This window comes from Abramis brama (genome assembly GCF_963993115.1).
Source record: "Abramis brama genome assembly, chromosome: 18".
Classification (NCBI taxonomy): domain Eukaryota; kingdom Metazoa; phylum Chordata; class Actinopteri; order Cypriniformes; family Leuciscidae; genus Abramis; species Abramis brama.
Genome location: NC_139980.1, coordinates 23452592 through 23473477, shown reverse-complemented (window position 1 = coordinate 23473477; position 20886 = coordinate 23452592). Strand labels below are relative to the sequence as shown.

Below are 20886 nucleotides of genomic sequence, written 5' to 3'. Positions count from 1 at the left end.
AAGAGATGCTTCCAGAGGTCATAGATCCTCTTCTTAATATCGTTAATTCATCTTTGTCATTAGGATACGTACCATAAACTTTTAAGCTGGCTATGATTAAACCGCTTGTTAAAAAAACGCAACTTGATCGTACAGAATTAGTCAATTACAGACCAATCTCGAATCTACCCTTTCTGTCAAAGATACTAGAAAAGGCGGTAGGGCATTAGTGCTGCATTTGATACTATTGACCACAACATTCTGTGGAATGGAATTGCACTAGCATGGTTTAAATCATACTTATCTGACTGTTATCAGTATGTAGCAGTAAATTAAGAGATGTCTTATCGATCACAAGTTTAGTATGGCGTACCACAAGGCTCAGTACTAGGACCGTTGCTGTTCACTCTGTACATGCTACCCTTGGGAGATATCATTAGGAAGCATGGCATTAGTTTTCACTGTTATGCTGATGATACTCATCTCTATATTTCTTCACGCCCTGACGAAACTTACCAATTCACAAAATTAACGGAATGTATAGCTGATATAAAAAATTGGATGACTAGTAATTTCCTACAATTTAATTCTGAAAAAACAGAGATTCTAATTATTGGACAAAAAAACTTCCTCACGTAATAACCTAGAATACTGTCTAACACTTCATGGCTGCTCTGTTAAGTCTTCGTCGTCGGTTAGGAACCTGGGTGTGCTCTTTGATAGCAATCTTTAATTTGAAAGTAATGTGTCTAGTATCTGTAAAACCGCATTTTTCCATCTTAAAAATATATATAAATTACGTCATCTGCCCTCATTGACAAATGCGGAACAATTAGTTCATGCGTTCATGACCTCAAGGCAGACACACTCTGTTCAAAACTAGACTAAAAACACATCTCTTTGACCTAGCATACACATAACACATTATAGACTTTTATAATTAAATTTTAAGCTGCATAGATTAGATCAGATGGAACCGGGAACACTTCCCATAAATCCTGATGTACTCGTTACATCAGAAAAAGAATGGCGTCTACACTATTATTAGTCTCCGTTTATCCCGAGGTTTACCGCAGTCTGCCGGATCCAGATCTGATGAAGGACCTGCGCCTGGACGCGACAACAACGCAGTCCTGAAGTGTCAACTAGTCTCTCCCCTGTGAAGGCCTCTGTCACGGGTCTAGGGCCGAGAACACCCACCACTCCGGAGGAGCTACACCAAAGTACACCAAGAGGCCAGACAATGATGTGATATAAAAGCTTAATTCTTTTTATTGAATGTAAAAACAACTTTAAAGGAATGTCACTGACACAGAACTCCTCGTAGGGGCTGCTCGTTGAAACAGGTCGAAGGAGTCTTTGATGGAGGAAGACTCAGGCCAGCCGCCAGTTGGCCATCTACTTGTACGAAATAGCGGTAAGGGGAAACGGAGGACGTGAGTGTGACGGCCCCAGGGCCTCGGACAGGGTATTTGTGTGTGTGTCTCTGTCTGTCTTTTGTTACAGGGTGAACTTCCGGGTGGAGTGGAGTTGAGGCCATCAGGCAGATTAGGGGCAGCTGGCCACTGTCTCTAGATGGAATAAATCCCGCCCCTTTCTGATTGTTGGCAGATTTGGCTGTTTGCTTCCTCCTGGTTCCCAGCACGATGGCGTTTTCCTTTGCTGTGTTTTGTTTGTGTAGTGTTTAGTTAATCTGGTATTATGTTTTGCTGGTTACGCATGTTAAGTGTTAAAAGATATAAGTCGCTGTGTTTTCATTTAATTCATTTACTTTTGTGAATAAACACCCTTTCCTGGTTATTTCTCGAGCATGGTTTCCTCTATTTGTTGTGGCCTTTGAGCCAGGCCATAACAGTGAGCTTTCAGGTAAGTAGCAGCGGATGACTGGGTATCTCTGCTCGTGGGACCACAGTGAAGGGGAAGGGAGGGGAATTGGGCAAAGGACCAGGACCTTCCGATGACGAACAGCAGACAACAATTTGCGCTGGGTAGAGGGGCTACAGGTAGACAGCAGCAGACAGTGGGCTTTCTCTTCTCACAGGACAGCGTCAGATAACTGAGTGTCACCTTCCTTTCACAGGTCAGCGGGATTGGACAGAGGACCAGGACCTTCCAATGATGAGTAGCAACGACAGAATGTAGTGGGCAAAGGGCAGTGACCGTCAGATAAGGTCCAACAGACGACAGTAGGTGGTAAGCAGGACACAAGGGACTACAGATAGATAGCGGCAGACTGTAGGCTTTCTCTTTTCACAGGACAGCATCATATAACTGAGTGTCACCTTTCTTTCACAGGTCCGTGGGGATCGGACGGAGGACCAGGGCCTTCCAATGATGAGCAGCAAACAATGTGCGGTGGGCAGAGGGCAATGACCGTCAAATAAGGTGCAGCAGACGACAGTAGGTGGTGGGCAGGACACAAGGGACTACAGGTAGATAGCAGCAGACGGCGGGCTTTCTCTTTTCACAGGACAGCATCAGATAACTGAGTGTCACCTTTCTTTCACAGGGCAGCAGCAGTCGGAAAGCAGCGACAGATAACAGGATCTCTCTGTTCACAGAACAGCAATGGTGAGTACAGAATCCAGCAGTTAATAACTGAGTCTTCTCTTAGGACAACAATAGCAGAATGCAGTGGCGAATGATGGGATCTCTCTGTTCACAGAACAGTAATGGTGAGTACAGGATCCAGCAGTTAATAACCAAGTCTTCTCTTATCACAGAACAGTAGTGGCGGGTAACAGGATCTCTCTGTTCACAGAACAGCAATAGTGAGTACAGAATCCAGCAGTTAATAACTGAGTCTTCTCTTACCACAGAACAGTAATGGCGGAATACAGCGGCGGATGACAGGATCTCTATGTTCACAGAACAGCAATGGTGAGTACAGAATCCAGCAGTTAATAACTGAGTCGTCTCTTCCACTGGACAGCAATGGCAGAATACAGCGGCAGATAACAGGATCTCTCTGTTCACGGAACAGCAATGGTGAGTACAGAATCCAGCAGTTAATAACTGAGTCTTCTCTTACCACAGAACAGTAATGGCGGAATATAGCGGCGGATGACAGGATCTCTCTGTTCACAGAACAGCAATAGTGAGTACAGAATCCAGCAGTTAATAACTGAGTCTTCTCTTACCACAGGACACTAATGGCAGAATGCAGGTCTTCACAACGACACAGGGCAGAATTTCTCCTTTCTTTACCACAGCGGCATGAACTGGGACACCTGTACAGAGCTTTACCCACAGCGGTTCAAATTAATTCCTGACGCCCCACCGGCTAGACGATCCCCAACAAAGCTTTCAGAGTGCTGGTAGCATTTAATTTTCACATATTTGTGCATGCATCAAACCACTTTAAATCTTCACACGTGCTCACTTCAATCGTCAAACACTGCAATGACACACCACTTCACAGTGAAAAGTGTACCTTCACTTCAGCTCGTTGGGGCCGGCAAATCCACTGTTGTGATCTTCAAAGGGGGATATCAGTTTTGACGAACGATCCGCAATTCAAAGCCCACTCGTTTCGCTCACAATAACAACCGTCTTTGCTTCCGCCGCTGTCCCACCGCTTTTACCTCTCTTGCTCTCGTCACTCACACTTTAATCGCAACCGCTCTGCTTCTCTGCACCCCCGTGTCTCTTCAAACTGTCGCTTTTAAATCCCCCGTTGGAGACACGCGCTCCAATGGCTGCTTGATTAGCCGCTGCAGCTGCCGCTTGTCAATACCGGCCTGATGTCGCACCGGAAGTCTTCCCCCAGGGGAACTCGTTCCGTTCCCCAAGGTTCCCGTTCGTCACCCGGTGACACCTTCCTCCCTTTACCTATCTACAGATAAAGCGTTGACGGGATAATTCCGGTTTGCGTGGCTACGGGGAAGCAATAAAAATTCTGTGTTATATATTTTAAGGCCAGACAAGTAGTTTGTTGAGGGTTGGTTTGTTGAAAAGGACTACATGCCTGCGCACATATATTCAAACGCGCATACCTATAGACTGAACTCGTAATACGCATATGCACGCCATCGGCGTTCTCACAGGTTCTCGTTTTTAAAGTTTGAGTAGAGAGAACTTAAAGAGTTTTCTGTTAAAACGGTGTCGTGTTAGCGGCCCCTAAGTTAATAACTAATGATCAATGTTAAAAGCGCTATATAAATGAAGATGACTTGACTTGACTTGACTTGACTTGTGACAATGGGCACATAACGGTAGTGCCTGAAGCCGAGGAGGAGTGAAGTGATGCTTTAAATCTTCTTTGAAAACAAGTTTTGATACACGGTTTGTTCACTTTACATGCAAGTGTCATATGGAGAGATTATGGTCCATTTTATTTCATGTTGTATGTTCGTGTGTGTATTTGGCACTGTTTGTTTTTCCTTTTTTCTTACTTGATTTGGTGTTTTTTTGTGATTTTGGTGATTGTTTGACCATGATTTAGAATGTGGGGTAACGCCCCCGTATTCTCCTGGGTGCCTGGACCACAGCTAAATAGATGGACAGCTGTTGGTAATTGCCACGCCAAGTCACAGACTGTTTAAAAAGCGAAGGAACTGAAACAGTGCGTGTCTGCTACCCCGTGAACTCTGCTTGTTGCAACTCTGTTCCCCACGTTTACTGCTGGATGGTAGTGGCGATTGCCTTATTTCGTTGCCACGAGTGTTGCATGGATCATAGTTTGCTTGTGTTGAAGCCCGAAGTTTGTTGATGTGCCGGTCCTGCTATTCACCCGGTGGCTGCTGTGTGTCTTCGTCTTCTCCTCTGCTGCGCTAAGATTGCTGCCGTCCTCTGCTGCGCTAAGATTGCTGCCGTCCTCTGCGGTGCTGTCCGGAGCCTGCCTCGTCCGTCCTGGGCTTGTGGTTTTGTGGAGCGTTGTTCAACAGGACTGGGAGTCAGATTCGTCTGCTCCCAGTTTATTGGTGAGTGACGCCCTGTGTTAAGTTGTTGCCTTGCCGCGTCCAAAGTTAAGATCCACGTCTCACTTAAATTGGAGAGTTTGTCTGCTGTAGTCGTATTATTTTATATATATCTCTATCCTATGCATTTTCACGAATTGCAGTGATTTAATTGGGTATTGCACGATTAATAGTTCTTCTAGTGTGGTGTTGTGCTTATGCTGTGTTTGTTATCTACTGTGGAGATACTGGCGGCTTTCTTTCTGTTTGTGTGAGTGTTGTGCTGGTGCATGCGAGTGATTGACAGGTGGCCTGCTGTAGACGCCACTGCCTGGCGCGAGATGGACTTGTGCTAGAGGAATCGCTTATGGACTGGGCACCTAGCTACGGACTTCCAGTGGATTTTTGAATGTGTTTGTCCGATGTCCAGCTTTTAAGCTTGAGTGAGAGATTGCGTGTGTGCGTGGTGCACCCCTTTTTACTATTGTATTTAGAGATTATAATAAATATATTTTTATATTGAAACTGTTGTCTTGGTGAATCTGTTGTGTTGCTCCCACCAAACTAAAGGAACTTGCAAGTAAAAGATAAGGTTATTTTATTTAATAGAGTCCCAGCTCTCCAATTGGGTGGCATAGTCGAGCTACATTGCTTGTATCACACAAGTGATACAAATAGTCAAAGAGATACAAAGAGTCAAATAGTACGGAGCCCCTAAAGGGACATGGTGGTGGGAAAAAATTGGGATGGGTGAAAAAAATATTTTTAAAATCTTTTGCGTTCCCCCGAGAAACTTTGCGTTCCCTCGCCAAGATATTTGCGTTCCTGCGCAAAGATATTTGTGTTCCCTAACAAAAACTGTTGTGAGCTCTGAGCTCTAAGCCAAGCTACCACTGGGCCAGGCCTCTGCAACAGTAGTAGCAATAGCCTAGCTACCACCAGGCCAGGCTTAGGCCTCAGCAGCAGCAGTCCAGCTACTACCAGGCCAGGCTCAGGCCTCAGCAGCAGCAGTCCAGCTACTACCAGGCCAGGCTCAGGCCTCAGCAGCAGCAGTCCAGCTACCACCAGGCCAGGCTCAGGCCTCAGCAGCAGCAGCCCAGCTACCATCAGTCCAGGCTCAGGCCTCAGCAGCAGCAGCCCAGCTACCATCAGTCCAGGCTCAGGCCTCAGCAGCAGCAGCCTAGCTACCACCAGGCCAGGCCTCAGCAGCAGCAGCCCAGCTACTACCAGACCAGGCTCAGGCCTCAGCAGCAGCAGCCCAGCTACTATCAGGCCAGGCTCAGGCCTCAGCAGCAGCAGCCCAGCTACCACCAGGCCAGGCTCAGGCCTCAGCAGCAGCAGCCCAGCTTACCACCAGGCCTGGCTCAGGCCTCAGCAGCAGCAGCCCAGCTACCACTGGGCCAGACTACGGGCCCAAATCCGGGCCTAGTAACTGCAGCAGTGTAGTTACCATCAGGGTTACTGGTCATGCGGTATGTAAACAAAGATGTAAACAGAGTTGGCAAACTGTTACCTCACTGAAATGATAAAACAGTCATTAGATGAAGGTAATGTAGTGGGAGCAGTATTTCTGGACTTGAAAAAAGCCTTTGATACAGTGAACCACGAAATTCTTTTAAATAAATTAGAAAATTGTAACTTGTCACATGATGCAATAACTTGGTTTAGATCATATCTAGAACACAGGCAGCAGTGTGTTAAAATAAATTCCACCCAGTCATCTATTCAAACTTGTCGAATCGGAATTCCACAAGGTTCAATTTTAGGCCCTTTACTTTTTAGTTTATATATAAATGATCTTCCAGACAGTTGCAAAAGGGTAAAATGCCAAATGTATGCAGATGACACAATTATATATGTCTCAGCAAAAATCCCTCAGATTGCAGCTGAGATGCTTTCAAAAGAACTGGATGGTGTATCACAGTGGCTCCGAAATAATCATCTGACCCTGAACTATGATAAAACAGTCTCTATGTGCTTTTCAATAAAAAGAAAGGTCAATGAAAATTTTAGAATAAAGATTGATGAGAAGGAGATAGATGAGGTACATGAATTTAAATTTCTAGGGGTTACTTTAGATTCTCATCTTAAGTTTGATAGTCATGTAAAGAGACTGTGCAGAACTGTCAAGACAAATTTAAACTGCTTCCGATTAATAAGACAATATATACCCATTAAGGCAGCACAGCAGTTTATGCATTCTATGATATTTTCTCATCTATCGTATTGCATTACTGTTTGGGGTCAGGCCAATCAAACAACAATTACACCCATTAGGTCATTATATAAATAGGCATTAAAAGTAATGGACCAGAAACCTGTAAGATGGCACCATTGCCTCATTCTAAGGAAGCATAATGTTTTGAGTTTGGACAGTTTTGTAAATTATTCATTTCTAAAACCACTTTTTAAGTGTGTGAACAACCTTGCACCAGAAATATTCTGTCAACTAGTAGCGAAACAAAAGAGTGGAATAAGAACTAGAGGCACAGTAAGTGGAAACTGTATATAGCCGCAAAACGTAGAACAACATTTGGTCAGACATCATTTTCAGTAAGAGGCATAAAATTGTGGAACGCCTTACCATCAGAAATTAAAACACTGACAGAACTCAAGGTTTTTATACACATTTAAAGCAATGGCTGAAATTGAAACAACTCTGTGAACACTGACTGTGCAGGATACAACACAATGCATACAAACATAAAGTTGCATATGTTAGCATGCACAGACATATGCATACTTTTGTGTTTTTGTATTGTTAAATGTGTCTAGACTCTGTTTTATAGTGATTTCTACATCCATTTAAGCCAATATCTTATTTCATGTATGGGATGTATTTATTGTATGTATTTTAATAGTTATAATTTTTTTATTCAATACTCTGTAATTTCTGTTTTAATTTTACAAGCCTAACCAGGGACAGGGGTTGCAAATTAGTCATGGCTATAAACCTGTATGCATGGCATCTACTTTGTATTTTTTATAAAGCAATGTTCTATGCATTTGTCCCTGTCAAATAAACATTAAATAAATAAATAAATGACATACACTTCCTGTTTAATGATCCGCTGGCAGTGTTTCAGACAGCTCCGTACATTAACAATGGAGCAGTTCATAGTGTTTGAACTTGGACTCAAACATAAAGAAATGCAGTTGGTTAGTGCTTAGGAGTTCAGTAAGGATGGCAATATATTCACAGATTTGAACTTCCCAGACCAATAACTCATGAACTCATTGTTAAAACACAAATGACAAACACAAATGATTTACAATCATAGTAACGTAGACACACGAGCTACAACCAAATTTTCCTCAAAACGAGCTTTATATTATAAATTGATCTCTATTTGCAGGCTGCTGAAAGACAAGTACGAAAGGACCATCTGCAAAGTGCAAAACCCCCAAAAAACGTTAAATAGTCATTAACTTTAATGTTACACACTGTAGTGTCACCAAATTTAGTTTACAGATCAATGGTCTCCTACTGGTCATACTACAACACTTAGTTTGATAAAATGTGTTTTTGCACAACCATAGCTTTTGCATGATATTTGGTTACTGAATTTGATGGCATTACACTGTATAACAGTGTGAAATTTTTGAATATTTTTTCTAATAACGGTGAAGTTATTGGTTTTGTTTCATAATAAATAATCTTAACAACTATGAAATATTGAATTTCAATATTGAATAACAATTATGCATATCAAACTAAGTGTTGTAGTATAACCAGCAGGACAGTACTGATGTGTGAACTGAATTTGGTGACAGTACAGTGTGTTAAGGGGTCGCACACCGGACACGCAGCTCAGCGCCGCGCCACGCCACGTCTAGGACAACTCTCACCTGAAAATCCGATAACATCAGCAATTTTCTGATTTCTGTAAATAAATATAAAACTAAATGTATATTGCAGCACAGGGTGAAGTCCGTATATACATTAACTACGATTTGAGACACATAAATGTAAATTTAATATAAAACTATGTAAATGGCGCTCTGTGGCGTGGCAGGATTTTGAACACGGTCCTGAGCCGTTGCTGGGCGCCACGGACAGACGCCGCCGGTGTGTGTACTCTCATAGAGAATAATGTGTTCGAATTTAAAAGACGTGGCGCTGCGCGGCGCGGCGCTGAGCTGCGCGTCCGGTGTGCGACCCCCTTTACAGTGAAGTTATTGAATATTCTTCATAATATAAAATGTGCAAAACGATTTGGGGTTTTGCACTTTGCAGATGATCCCTTATTCGGACTTGTCTCTCAGCTGCCTGCTTGGAGACCAGTTTATATTATAAAGCTTGTTTTGAGGAAAATTAGGTTGTAGCTCGTTGTCTCCGTTTCTATGATTGTAGGTGTCACCCGTGTTTTAACAATGTTTAGCTCACGAATATATTGATCCGGGAAGTTCGAATCTGTGAATATATTGCCAACTTTACTTAACTCTTTAAGCACTCACTGACCGCATTTCTTTATATTCGAGTCCAAGTTCAAACACCATGAAACGCACATTTTTAACGTACGGAGCTGTCTAAAACACTGCCAAGTTGGACTTTAAACAGGAAGTGTCTATCCGAGGCGAGCTCACCACAGTTTTTGTAAGGGAACCCAAATATCTTTGCGAGGGAACACAAAAGATTTGATAAATACATTTTTCTCCCATCCCAAATTTTTTCCACCACCACGTCCCTTTACAGGCTCCGTAAAATAGTCATGTCAGTATAGTCAAAAATCTGACTAGGAAGACTAAGAGTAAGCCACACCTGACAGAGTTCAATGTTGTTGTCCACCAGAGGTTTGCCATTAATAAGTGCCGCCTTGCGAATTAGATCCAATGCCTCATCATGCTTCTTATTGGCCATTAACCAACGGGCAGACTTAGGAAGCACCCTGAGAATACACACACACACAAAAAAAAACATGCTTAACAGGAACACATCTACACATGCAAGAACCTAGGCTCCAGTGGCCTCAAAAGTACCTGGACAATTTTGGACACTTATGTCTCATGTCTTTACATAAGATACATTTATAAACATCCCAAATTGTCCTTGTCCGCTCTCTCCTTCCCTCTTCCTGTGCAGTATTAGAGAAGTGAATATGTGCCTATGTGGCCTATTTGTGTTTCCTGTAGAAGAGTTTTCAGCTCCTCTGCAACTCACCAGATGTAGAACACGAAGAGGAAGCCAGGGGCAGATATGGCCAACTGCAGTTTACGCCAGTCACGGATGAGGTAGGCCACCCCTGCAAGGAGGATGTAGCCAAAACCAAAGAAATAATCTGTGATGATACCTGCCAGCATGCGCTTTTTGGGGCCCGTCCACTCAGTACCTTCAAAATTAAAAGACAAAATGCAGACATTATACGATAATCTCCACTCACATTAAATCAGAAGTCCCAGTCCCAGAAACAATTGAGTGGTAGTTGAGCTTTCACACAGCTTTTTTATCTACATTTAACCAACGGTTAACTAAGGTCTCCCATATATGAAATGGATTCTTGGCTCAAAATATTTTACTGCTAAGATTGTTAAATTAACAGATATTGTTATACACCCCCAAATCAAAAAAGGACTAAAATATTGCCTGTCTGTATGGGAGTTAAGGCATATAAACTAATGCAGATCAGTCACACAAGCTCAGAGAGCTTTGAAACTTGGCATGTTTGTAGTCAGGAAGTTGCTTTACCTACTAGAAAAGACTGGATGTGAATATCTTGATGTATAGAATAAATAGAGACATATAAACACATACCTAAAATAAGCGGACATGCAAAAATTTAATATTTATGCAGAATGTTTTCATTTATTTTGTGGTTGCTTTGCCAGGGATTATCATAGAAACAAATATGATGGCTTGTTGGAAAGATGGGGTTGTGCTGAATCCAGCAATACCAAATATGTAAATATAGCACGACAAATCAGGGTGTTCTGTCACTCAATGTATGAGGTGTCTAAAATGAAAGAAAATGGAACACTGACATAATTTAGTCCAAATCACATTATCAGAGGTAATGGTGAGAAATTCTAATATAAGATACATTTAATAATGAAACATTTCATATGGCACCTTGTACTATATGAAAACAAAGATTGATATCGAAAGATAAGACATTACCATAGCACAAACAGGAGAACAGGAGTCAGGATTGCAGTTTGACCTTAATGAGCCTTTTAATAAAACTATAACTTAAAGGTATAGCGGAGAATTTTCTTTTTCCGGGTGGATCATTAAGACTATTGGTCCACCTAATTGTCAATCATTCTGGTGATATGTTTACGTAAGGCCGTTGTACGCGCTCGTCCTTTCTGCGCATGCGCACTTTCAGGTGTATTATGTGTGGTGAGCTGTCTATGGGTGAGCTATGTTTTCAGCCATTCATTGAAGCTCGCCGTTCTCACCGGGTTTTTTCAAAATGTCTGAGGGTCGTAAGAGAAAAAGTGTCTACGAATTGTATGACAAGAAGAGAAAGGCCTCTGAAGAAAGAAACAAGACCAGAGTGTTTTTGGGACAATATTTCACACGCTGGCATGTGCTAAAAGCACAGGTTGGGCTTCCCACTGACTGTGCATTCACTCCGGACGCGAATAGCGCATCAAATTCACGCCTGCCGCGTCTAGTTATACGCTTAACCACTTTGTGTTAATTCGTAAAAACAAAAGTTTGAAGCGAAATTTCCGCACGTCACGTGAACAAAATCCTGAAAAAAAATCAAAATCCTGAGGCGAAAGTTTCGAAACCCGTTGGCGGCCATCTTTTTTGATGTTAACCTCGCCCACACCCACCTAATCTGTCATTTATTTTTGTTTTGATAATAAATGGAGCCAGCCTCCAAAAGTGAAACCTGTCCTGTGATATTATTATTATTTTTTTTTTTATACACTAAATTGTGTTTGTTGTCTTTACATTAGATTAATAATCTTTCATATAATCTAGAATAGATATGGAATAATTTATTCCATATCTATTCTAGATTATATGAAACATTATGAGTACCTCTCATATATTGAAATCGAGTTATGTGAAAGATTTGCTTTGTTGTGCATTTTAGTCATATTACAAAATAATTTATTGAGGCCAAACATAAAATAACATTATAAACTGTCACTTCACCACGTGACAGCAGCAAGCAGGCTCCTGATTGGTTAACGCGGCGCGAATTGACGCAGAAGTTCAGATTTTTCAACTCGGGCGGCAGACGCGAATTCGCGTCAAACGCGTGAATGCACAAATAGCACTAATAAAATCATTTGCGCTTAACGCGGCAGACGCTCAATTCGCGCCATTCACGCGAACGAGGCGTATTCGCGTCTACCGCGCCGCGCTCTATGCCCCATTCGCGCCGCAGGAATTTTTTTACGCGCATAACGCGTCTTTGCATTGACTTAACATTGAAATCACTGGCGCCTGACGCGCTATTCGCGTCCGGTGTGAACGCACCATAAGGGAGAATGAGCTAGAGTTCTCAACGGGCCTTAAAATTACAACCCGACCTGACCCGGCCCGTGGCTTTTAAAGGGATACTTCACTTTAAAATAAAAATTCATTAAATTAACCAAACAGTTAACTGGAACCATTGACTTCCATAGTAGGAAAAAAATATACTATGGAAGTCAATGGTTCCAGTTAACTGTTTGGTTACTGACATTCTTCAAAATATCTATCTTTCTGTGCAGCAGAAGAAAGAAATTCATACAGGTTTGAAACAACTTGAGGGTGAGTAAATGATGACAGAATTTTCATTTTAAAGTGAAGTATCCCTTTAAAGCCCGGACCTGATGTAACCGGACACATTACCATGAATTATCTGCCCGAACCCAGCCCGCGGCCCGACGCCGCGTCTGATTTTTTTTTTTTTTCTCATACACGTATTATCATGACCAGCAGACGGGAATTCATATCAACCTTTAATGTTCACGCCTTTTAACAATACAAACAACTAAAACAATAAACTTTAAATATATAAATAGGCTGTAGAAGCGATGGTGAATTCACCTGCGACAAGTTTACTTTTCACTAGTGATGCACCGAAATGAAAATTCTGGGCCGAAACCGAAACCGAAATTTTAGGATGCTCTTGGCCGAAAACCGAAACTGAAGCCGAAAATGGCTTCTTTTAAAAATGTATATATACTGCTTGAATTTAATGGATCTGAAATGAAAAATCACAATATAATAATCAAATTTTATTAACAGTTACATAACAAAACATAAAATATTTTTAACAATAAATATAAATAATAATACCAAATAATATTATTCTTCAAGTTTTATGTTCCATCAAATAAAATAGTTTTTTAAAAGTTGTGCAAAAAAAATCCACAATTTTGGAGATTTTTGCAGAACAAATGTTACATATTGCAACTTTGGTGTCCTCTCGTATAGGGCTGTCACTTTTGTGAAAAATAAATCCTGTTCGATTTTTGAGACATAGTCTAAGTGTTCATTGAATCGTTAGTAAATTGCCTATATTTGGCGTTGATCTGTTTTCAACGCCAAATATAGGCAAATCCACGGACAACTAAACAGGCATTAGGACGACCGTAAAGAGGGCGCACAAGTCAGCAATGTGGACTGCCATAACATCAATGAAAAGCATTACTGAAGGCTACATATTATGCACTATATTATGCAGAAATAGGCTATGTGTGTGTGTGTGTGTGTGTGTGTGTGTGTCAGAACCTGCAGTTGCTGTGTGACGCGCGTTCGCTGCGAGCGTATACTGTAGTGACGAGCTGGACGCGCTCCGAGAGAAGGCCGTTAAAATCGATTCCCTATTTTCGTTTTCGAAACTCGTGTTGGTTGGTCCGATCGATTGTGCAATAAGTGACAGCCCTTTGACATGCTTAATCTTTGATAGGCAGACGCGTGATAACAGCTCGACCGTGAGTGAAACCTAAGCGCTTGCGCACGGATGGGAGGGGCGGGTGACATTCATTTTCGGTTAAACGTTTTCGGCTGTTTTTTTTTATTTCGGCCCGAAACCGATAATGCCATTTCGGCCGAAAATTTTCGGCGGCCGAAATTTCGGTGCACCCCTACTTTTCACCAACTCCATCTTCTTGTCACGATCCACACTTAATGAAACAAGGGAAGATCCAATAGCAGTATAATCATTTATTAAGGGTAATCCAAATCGTAGTCCTCCAGGCAGAAATCCAAAATCCAAATAAGCAATCCAACATGAGACACAAAAACAAGAACAGGCAGGAACAGAACACAGAAGTGGCGTGATATACAACAAGGACTCCGTAACACATACTAAAACAGACAGGGTATAAATACACAGGTAAATGACAATGCTAATGGGGAATTGGCTGAGTGTAATAATGAGTGACAAGGGACAGCTGAGTGCAATGAAGAGACAAGGATCATGGGGAATGTAGTTCAAATGTGACAGACACCGTGGGGAAGGAGGACATCTAGTGGTGACCCAGGGAACACAACCCAGACACTGTGACACTTCTTCTCTCCAGGCTAAAGGCGTGAGGTCTGCCCCCGCCCCTCTCCGTGGTGCACGTTGCACGCAGCAGCCAGACTTTCTTTACGGTGAACAGCAGCGATGATTAATATATATTTTTTTTTCAATGAGCGGAAAAGATTAAGCCCGAGGTCCGACCCGACCCGAGTCATTTGATTATATTTTCGACCCGACCCGTTGAGAACTCTAGAATGAGCCCTCTCTTCTCAGGATGTTTTTTTTCTAGCAGGAACCATTTGGAACATGAACTGCTTTTGGTAGCCATGCTGAGGTCAGCCCCCCATGATGTTACAACTGCAACACACCATTGTCACTCATCCACTTTATCATCAGTGACAAAGTGGGTCATATCTGGACAGTCTGGGAAAGGGCAAGAGCAAAACTCTGTGCAGGTCAAGCCTACTGAAAGACACTAGCATTTGGTGGCATCGTTGCAGTTTCCGTCTTTACAGTAGAGGTGGGTGATGTCTCTAACTTCTTTAGGTGCTGGTGCCTTCAGGAACATTACAGGTTCAATGCACCCATCTTCTCTGAGCCTCCATCCTCTACCAACTGGGTTCCAGAGAAGAGGTTTGGCCAGGTGGCTGTGACGCCACACTGCTGTTTGGTACAAGGCTCTCAGCACATGTTGCTGGAAGGCATCTTCTGTTGGGGGTAGATTTGCTGCTGACAAATCTGTGGTAGACGCTAGTGTACCTCAGCTCATCCAGGTTGGTTCAAGGATGCCCATCCACCTTTTTCTTTTGGCCATACAGGAGGAGGGCACACCTTCTTGCCACAGTGTGCTTTGCTTCTTGCAAAAGCCTTTTCCAGGCTACCAGAGAGTCCAAATTTGGTAATTTCCTGTAACTTACAAAGATGGGTCTTCAGTCTTGTGAAGTCAGTGGCCTTCCCAATTCTGTACAAACTGCTTGTGGTGTCACAACCCGTAAGGACGTGGCATGCAGGTAAACACTCACAAAGCACTGCTCCAAGCTTCTGAGCGATCAAACAGATAGGGACAAATCCTTCCTTAAGGCCATGTCCAGAGTGCATAAACACTGCTGAGGATCCAAACATCCCTTTTCTTGAATAGTACAAAAGCAAAACTAGTACATCTGTATCATCACATTTGATAATTAGACGAGAATGTGATTGTGCAAAATGTATTGCATGTAACACCAGCCTCGTGTCAGTCTCCTCCTGATCACTGCAAGCAGTCAATGCCTGACTTGCTAACCCTCTTAACCTCCTGAGCATTTTCAAAGTCACCTGCCAAGATGACAGTGTTCCCTGAAGAAATTCTCGTTGGCCCAGTACTGGTGATATAGGTGCTGACAAAGCTACATAGAGCAGCCTTGTTTCCGCTGATCCTGGGGTATTTTATGTAGTTTGGAAATTTTGTTTGTCCTGTGAAGATATGTGTTTGTCTGCTGGTGTGAATGGTGCCTCTTCTTTGTTTTCCAAGATCTTTGACTGAGTGTTGGTGGTCATATCTATCAAACACTATAACGACCAACTGTTATAATAATAATTTGTTACATTTATATTGTCACAGTGTCTGGTTTATGTTCCTTGGGTCACCACTAGATGTCCTCCTTCCCCACGGTGTCCATCACACTCTTGAACTACATCCCCCATGATCCTTGTCTTTTCATTGCACTCAGCTGTCCCTTATCACTGATCATTGCACTCAGCCTGTTCCCCATTAGCATTGTCATTTCCCTGTGTATATACCCTGTCTGTTTTAGTATGTGTCACGGAGTCCTTGTATTTCACACCACTTCTGAGTACTGTCGTTAGACCTGTTTGTTTGTTCTTGTGTTTGTTGGATTGCTACCTTGGTTTTGACCCCTGCCTGGACTGTTATGAGATTGGATTACCCTACATTAAAAACCACATACTGCAAATTGGATCTACCTCTCTTCTGTTCTTGTGTGGATCGTGACAGAAGGACTCCGTCAACAAGGATCCAGCGGTATGTTTTTTAATGTCTTTTCCCCAGCCATCGAGCGGGAGAGGAGAGAGGGTTTTGAGGGAACCCGCCTAGTCATTTTTCGTGGGACCCGGGGAGGTCGCAGAGGAGTGAGTGGTCGAGAGGGAGTCCAACACCACTCTCCACCATGGCCCCCCTTCGACTCTGGGATGGTGAGGGACGAATTGGAGCCACCGTCTCACCGTCGCAGACGGAAAGGGGGTAAGAGATGCACGTCTGCCGAGCCTGTGTCTTCGGACAGGATGGCCGCCGTCGAGCCTGTGTCTTCGGACAAGATGGCCTCTGCCGAGCCGGATCCAGTGTCTGCGGACAAGATGGTTGCCGCCGAGCCTGTTCACGTCACGTCTGCCGAGCCTGTGTCTTCGGACAAGATGACCGCTGCTGAGCCTGTGTCTTCGGACAAGATGGCCGCTGCCGAGCCGGATCCAGTGTCTGCGGACAAGATGGTTGCCGCCGAGCCTGTTCATGTCACGTCTGCCGAGCCTGTGTCTTCGGACAAGATGGCCGCTGCCGAGCCGGATCCAGTGTCTGCGGACAAGATGGTTGCCGCCGAGCCTGTTCATGTCACGTCTGCCGAGCCTGTGTCTTCGGACAAGATGGCCGCCGCCGAGCCTGTGTCTTCGGACAAAAGGATTGTCTCGGAGCTGCCCACCATCAGTCCTGCCACGGCCAGGAGGGCTGTCTTTCTCTTTTACGCAGTGGCGGTATTGCATGCGTGGAAGAGACACAGCAAGTCTGCCGATCCAGAGACTGTTCAAGTCACGTCTGCCGATCCAGAGACTGTTCACGTCACGTCTGCCGATCCAGAGACTGTTCACGTCACGTCTGCCGATCCAGAGACTGTTCACGTCACATCTGTCGATGCAGAGACTGTTCCTGTGCCGGAGGCTGTACCCGTCAGCCCTGCCACGGCCCAGAGGGCTGTCTTCACTTTTTATTTGGTTGCTGTCTGGCGTGCCTGGGCTGCACACACTACCAAGATGGCAGCCTCCAGTCCGGTTGGAACCCCGGACACTGTGCTGAAGCCGGTGTTTGTTTCTGTTCCTGAACAGGTGTCCGTATCTGTTCCTGAGCCGGTGGTGTCTGTTCCTGAGCCGGTGGTGTCTGTTCCTGAGCCGGTGGTGTCTGTTCCAGTTCCTGAGCCGGTGGTGGTGTCTGTTCCTGAGTCGGTGGTGTCTGTTCCTGAGCCGGTGGTGCCTGTTCCTGTGCCCTGGCCACCCGAGGGAAGGTCTCCGCCCTGGCCACCCGAGGGAGAGTCTCCGCCCTGGCCGCCCGAGGGAAAGTCTCCGCCCTGGCCGCCCGAGGGAAAGTCTCCGCCCTGGCCGCCCGAGGGAAAGTCTCCGCCCTGGCCGCCCGAGGGAAAGTCTCCATCCTGGCCGCCCGAGGGACTGTCTGCTCTGCCCTGGCCGCCCGAGGGACTGTCTGCTCTGCCCTGGCCGCCCGATGGACTGTCGTCTCCGCCCTGGCCGCCAGATGAACTGTCACTCCCTGTCCCCGTTTCCCTCCATGGACCTGGCCCCCCATCCCTCCCCCTGATCCTCCACCAGTCTACCTCCCGCCTGGACTCTTGTTTGTCTGTCACGTCTTGGAGCGTCTGGTAGCCGCTCCGTAGAGGGGGGGTTATGTCACAGTGTCTGGTTTATGTTCCTTGGGTCACCACTAGATGTCCTCCTTCCCCACGGTGTCCATCACACTCTTGAACTACATCCCCCATGATCCTTGTCTTTTCATTGCACTCAGCTGTCCCTTATCACTGATCATTGCACTCAGCCTGTTCCCCATTAGCATTGTCATTTCCCTGTGTATATACCCTGTCTGTTTTAGTATGTGTCACGGAGTCCTTGTATTTCACACCACTTCTGAGTACTGTCGTTAGACCTGTTTGTTTGTTCTTGTGTTTGTTGGATTGCTACCTTGGTTTTGACCCCTGCCTGGACTGTTATGAGATTGGATTACCCTACATTAAAAACCACCTACTGCAAATTGGATCTACCTCTCTTCTGTTCTTGTGTGGATCGTGACATATATAGCGTTTTTCTGGGTACTCAAAGCGCTTTATGGGAGGGGGAATCTCCTCAACCACCACCAATGTGCAGCATCCACCTGGATGATGCGGCGGCAGCCATATTGCGCCAGAACGCCCACCACACACCAGCCTACTGGTAGAGAGGAGACAGTGATGAAGGCAATCAGTATATGGGGATGATTAGGAGGCCATGATGGACAGAGGGCAAGGGGCAAATTTGGCCAGGATGCCAGGGTTACACCCCTACTCTTTTTCGAAGGACATCCTGGGATTTTTTAATGACCACAGAGAGTCAGGACCTCGGTTTAACGTCTCATCCGAAGGACGGTGCTCTTTGACAGTATAGTGTCCCGATCACTACACTGGGGCATTAGGTCCCACACAGACCACTGGGTGAGCACCTCCTGCTGGCCTCACTAACACCTCTTCCAGCAGCAACCTGGTTTTCTCAGGAGGTCTCCCATCCAGGTACTGACCAGGCTCAGCCCTGCTTAGCTTCAGTGGGCAACCAGTCTTGGGCTACAGGGTGATATGGCTGCTAATATCACTGTTACCTTTCTTTCCCATTAAAGTTGCAATCTTTTTGACAGCCAGTAATCTTCGAAAGAGCACATTTGAGTCCATGTGAACCTTTGTAGATATAATGACTCCAACTGATGTTTCCATGTACTTGAAGGTCGCACACTGGTTTCTTTTCTCTGGCTCCCAGAAGATCTTTGTTCTTTTTGATTTTGCCAGACATTGTTCAATAAAGATGTATCTGTTTGATCGCTCAGAAGCCTATCTGTTTGATCGCTCAGAAGCTTGGAGCACTGCTTTGTGAGTGTTTACCTGCATGCCACGCCCTTACGGGTTGTGACACCACAAGCAGTTTTTACAGAATTGGGAAGGCCTAGCCTGGGTTTCCCCATGCTGCATTGCACGCAGCGCAATTTTATTCACGCTGCGTCTACCACAGATTTGTCAGCAGCAAATCTACCCCCAACAGAAAATGCCTTCCAGCAACATGTGCTGAGAGCCTTGTACCAAACAGCAGTGTGGCGTCACAGCCACCTGGCCAAACCTCTTCTCTGGAACCCAGTTGGTAGAGGATGGAGGCTCAGAGAAGATGGGTGCATTGAACCTGTAAGTTTCCTGAAGGCACCAGCACCTAAAGAAGTTAGAGACATTACCCACCTCTACTGTAAAGACGGAAACTGCAACGATGCCACCAAATGCCAGTGTCTTTCAGTAGGCTTGACCTGCACAGAGTTTTGCTCTTGCCTTTTCCCAGACTGTCCAGATATGACCCACTTTGTCACTGATGATAAAGTGGATGAGTGACATTGGTGTGTTGCAGTTGTAACATCATGGGGGGCTGACCTCAGCATGGCTACCAAAAGCAGTTCATGTTCCAAATGGTTCCTGCTAGAAAAAAAACATCCTGAGAAGAGAGGGCTCATTCCCCCTTAGAGTGTTTGTTTTGTTAGATTGCCATTTGTTTGATTTAAGACAGTAATTTAATTTGTATTGTGTTGAGTAAAGTTATAGTTTTATTAACCCTCTGAGGTCTGAGCTGTTTTCTGGGCCCTGGAGGTGTTCTGACCAAGGTTATAATCGTTAACGAAAACGAACGAAAAAACGAAAACTAGGTGGGAAAAAACATTGTCGTTAACTGAAATAAAAATAAAAACGAGGCATTACAAAAAAACGATAACTAACTAAAACTGTAATGTGTGTCTGGCAAAACTAACTAAAATAAAATAAAAGTATAGAGTAAATGTCCTTAGTTTTCGTCTTTGTCAAGGTAACGCCATTTTAACGCTATTTAAAACACGCAGCGTATTCGTTCAGCTGCATTTCCTTTCCCTGCTCTCCCTCCTTCTCTCTGTCACTCATGCGTCTCTCACATGCGCGCGCACACACACACACACACACACAGCCCCTCCCCTCCGTGCACACCGCGTCTCCATGAGAACGAGTGTTCGTTCGACGTTGAAAGCAAGTTCGCGAAAGGTTGGCATCTCTATCTCGTGAACACCTTTACACAATCACACATTAAAAAGTGGTATAAAAATATTTTAAATTCTGAATATAATTTTGTCACTGTGTTAATGTCGCCCCGAGAAGCGATTGCGCCTTCTTTAGAAAGTTAACTAGTCGCAAGTTTGAGGTAAAATGCACTTTTTGGTTGTGGTTGTCAATATCAAAACACTATATAAGCTGTGATTCAAATATTAAATAATGTTATGTCTTTTTTTTTTTACTTTTACACTAAATGTTTGCTGCTTTAATCCAGATGAGTAGGCTATTGACTGTATAGGGTAAATTTTGTATAGAGTGTGAATTCTGTATAGAAGATGTGTAGATTTTTGGTACGGCGTGTGGATTTTGTAAGAGGTAAAGGAATTTCAATGGGGTGTGATTTTTTTTTCTTAAATTGTATGATGTTTTTGTTGAGTTATTATTACACAATACTTTTTCTGACCTTTTTGAATCTTGCCCCTGACAAATAACCCAAATTACAAAAAAAGACTAAAACTAACACTA

The 20886-nt window shown here is 44.1% G+C and overlaps 1 protein-coding gene across 1 annotated transcript in view; it reads right to left on the bottom strand.

Moving 5' to 3' along the window:
• LOC311068587 (organic cation transporter protein) overlaps positions 1-20886 on the bottom strand; it is a gene marked incomplete at its 5' end in the record, with an annotated part of 85087 nt that overhangs the window by 46947 nt on the left and 17254 nt on the right. Inside the window, 2 exons of the mRNA XM_084091122.1 lie at positions 9640-9766; positions 10039-10207. Coding sequence (XP_083947248.1) covers positions 9640-9766; positions 10039-10207 — 296 coding nt within the window. The remainder of the gene's footprint in view (positions 1-9639; positions 9767-10038; positions 10208-20886) is intronic.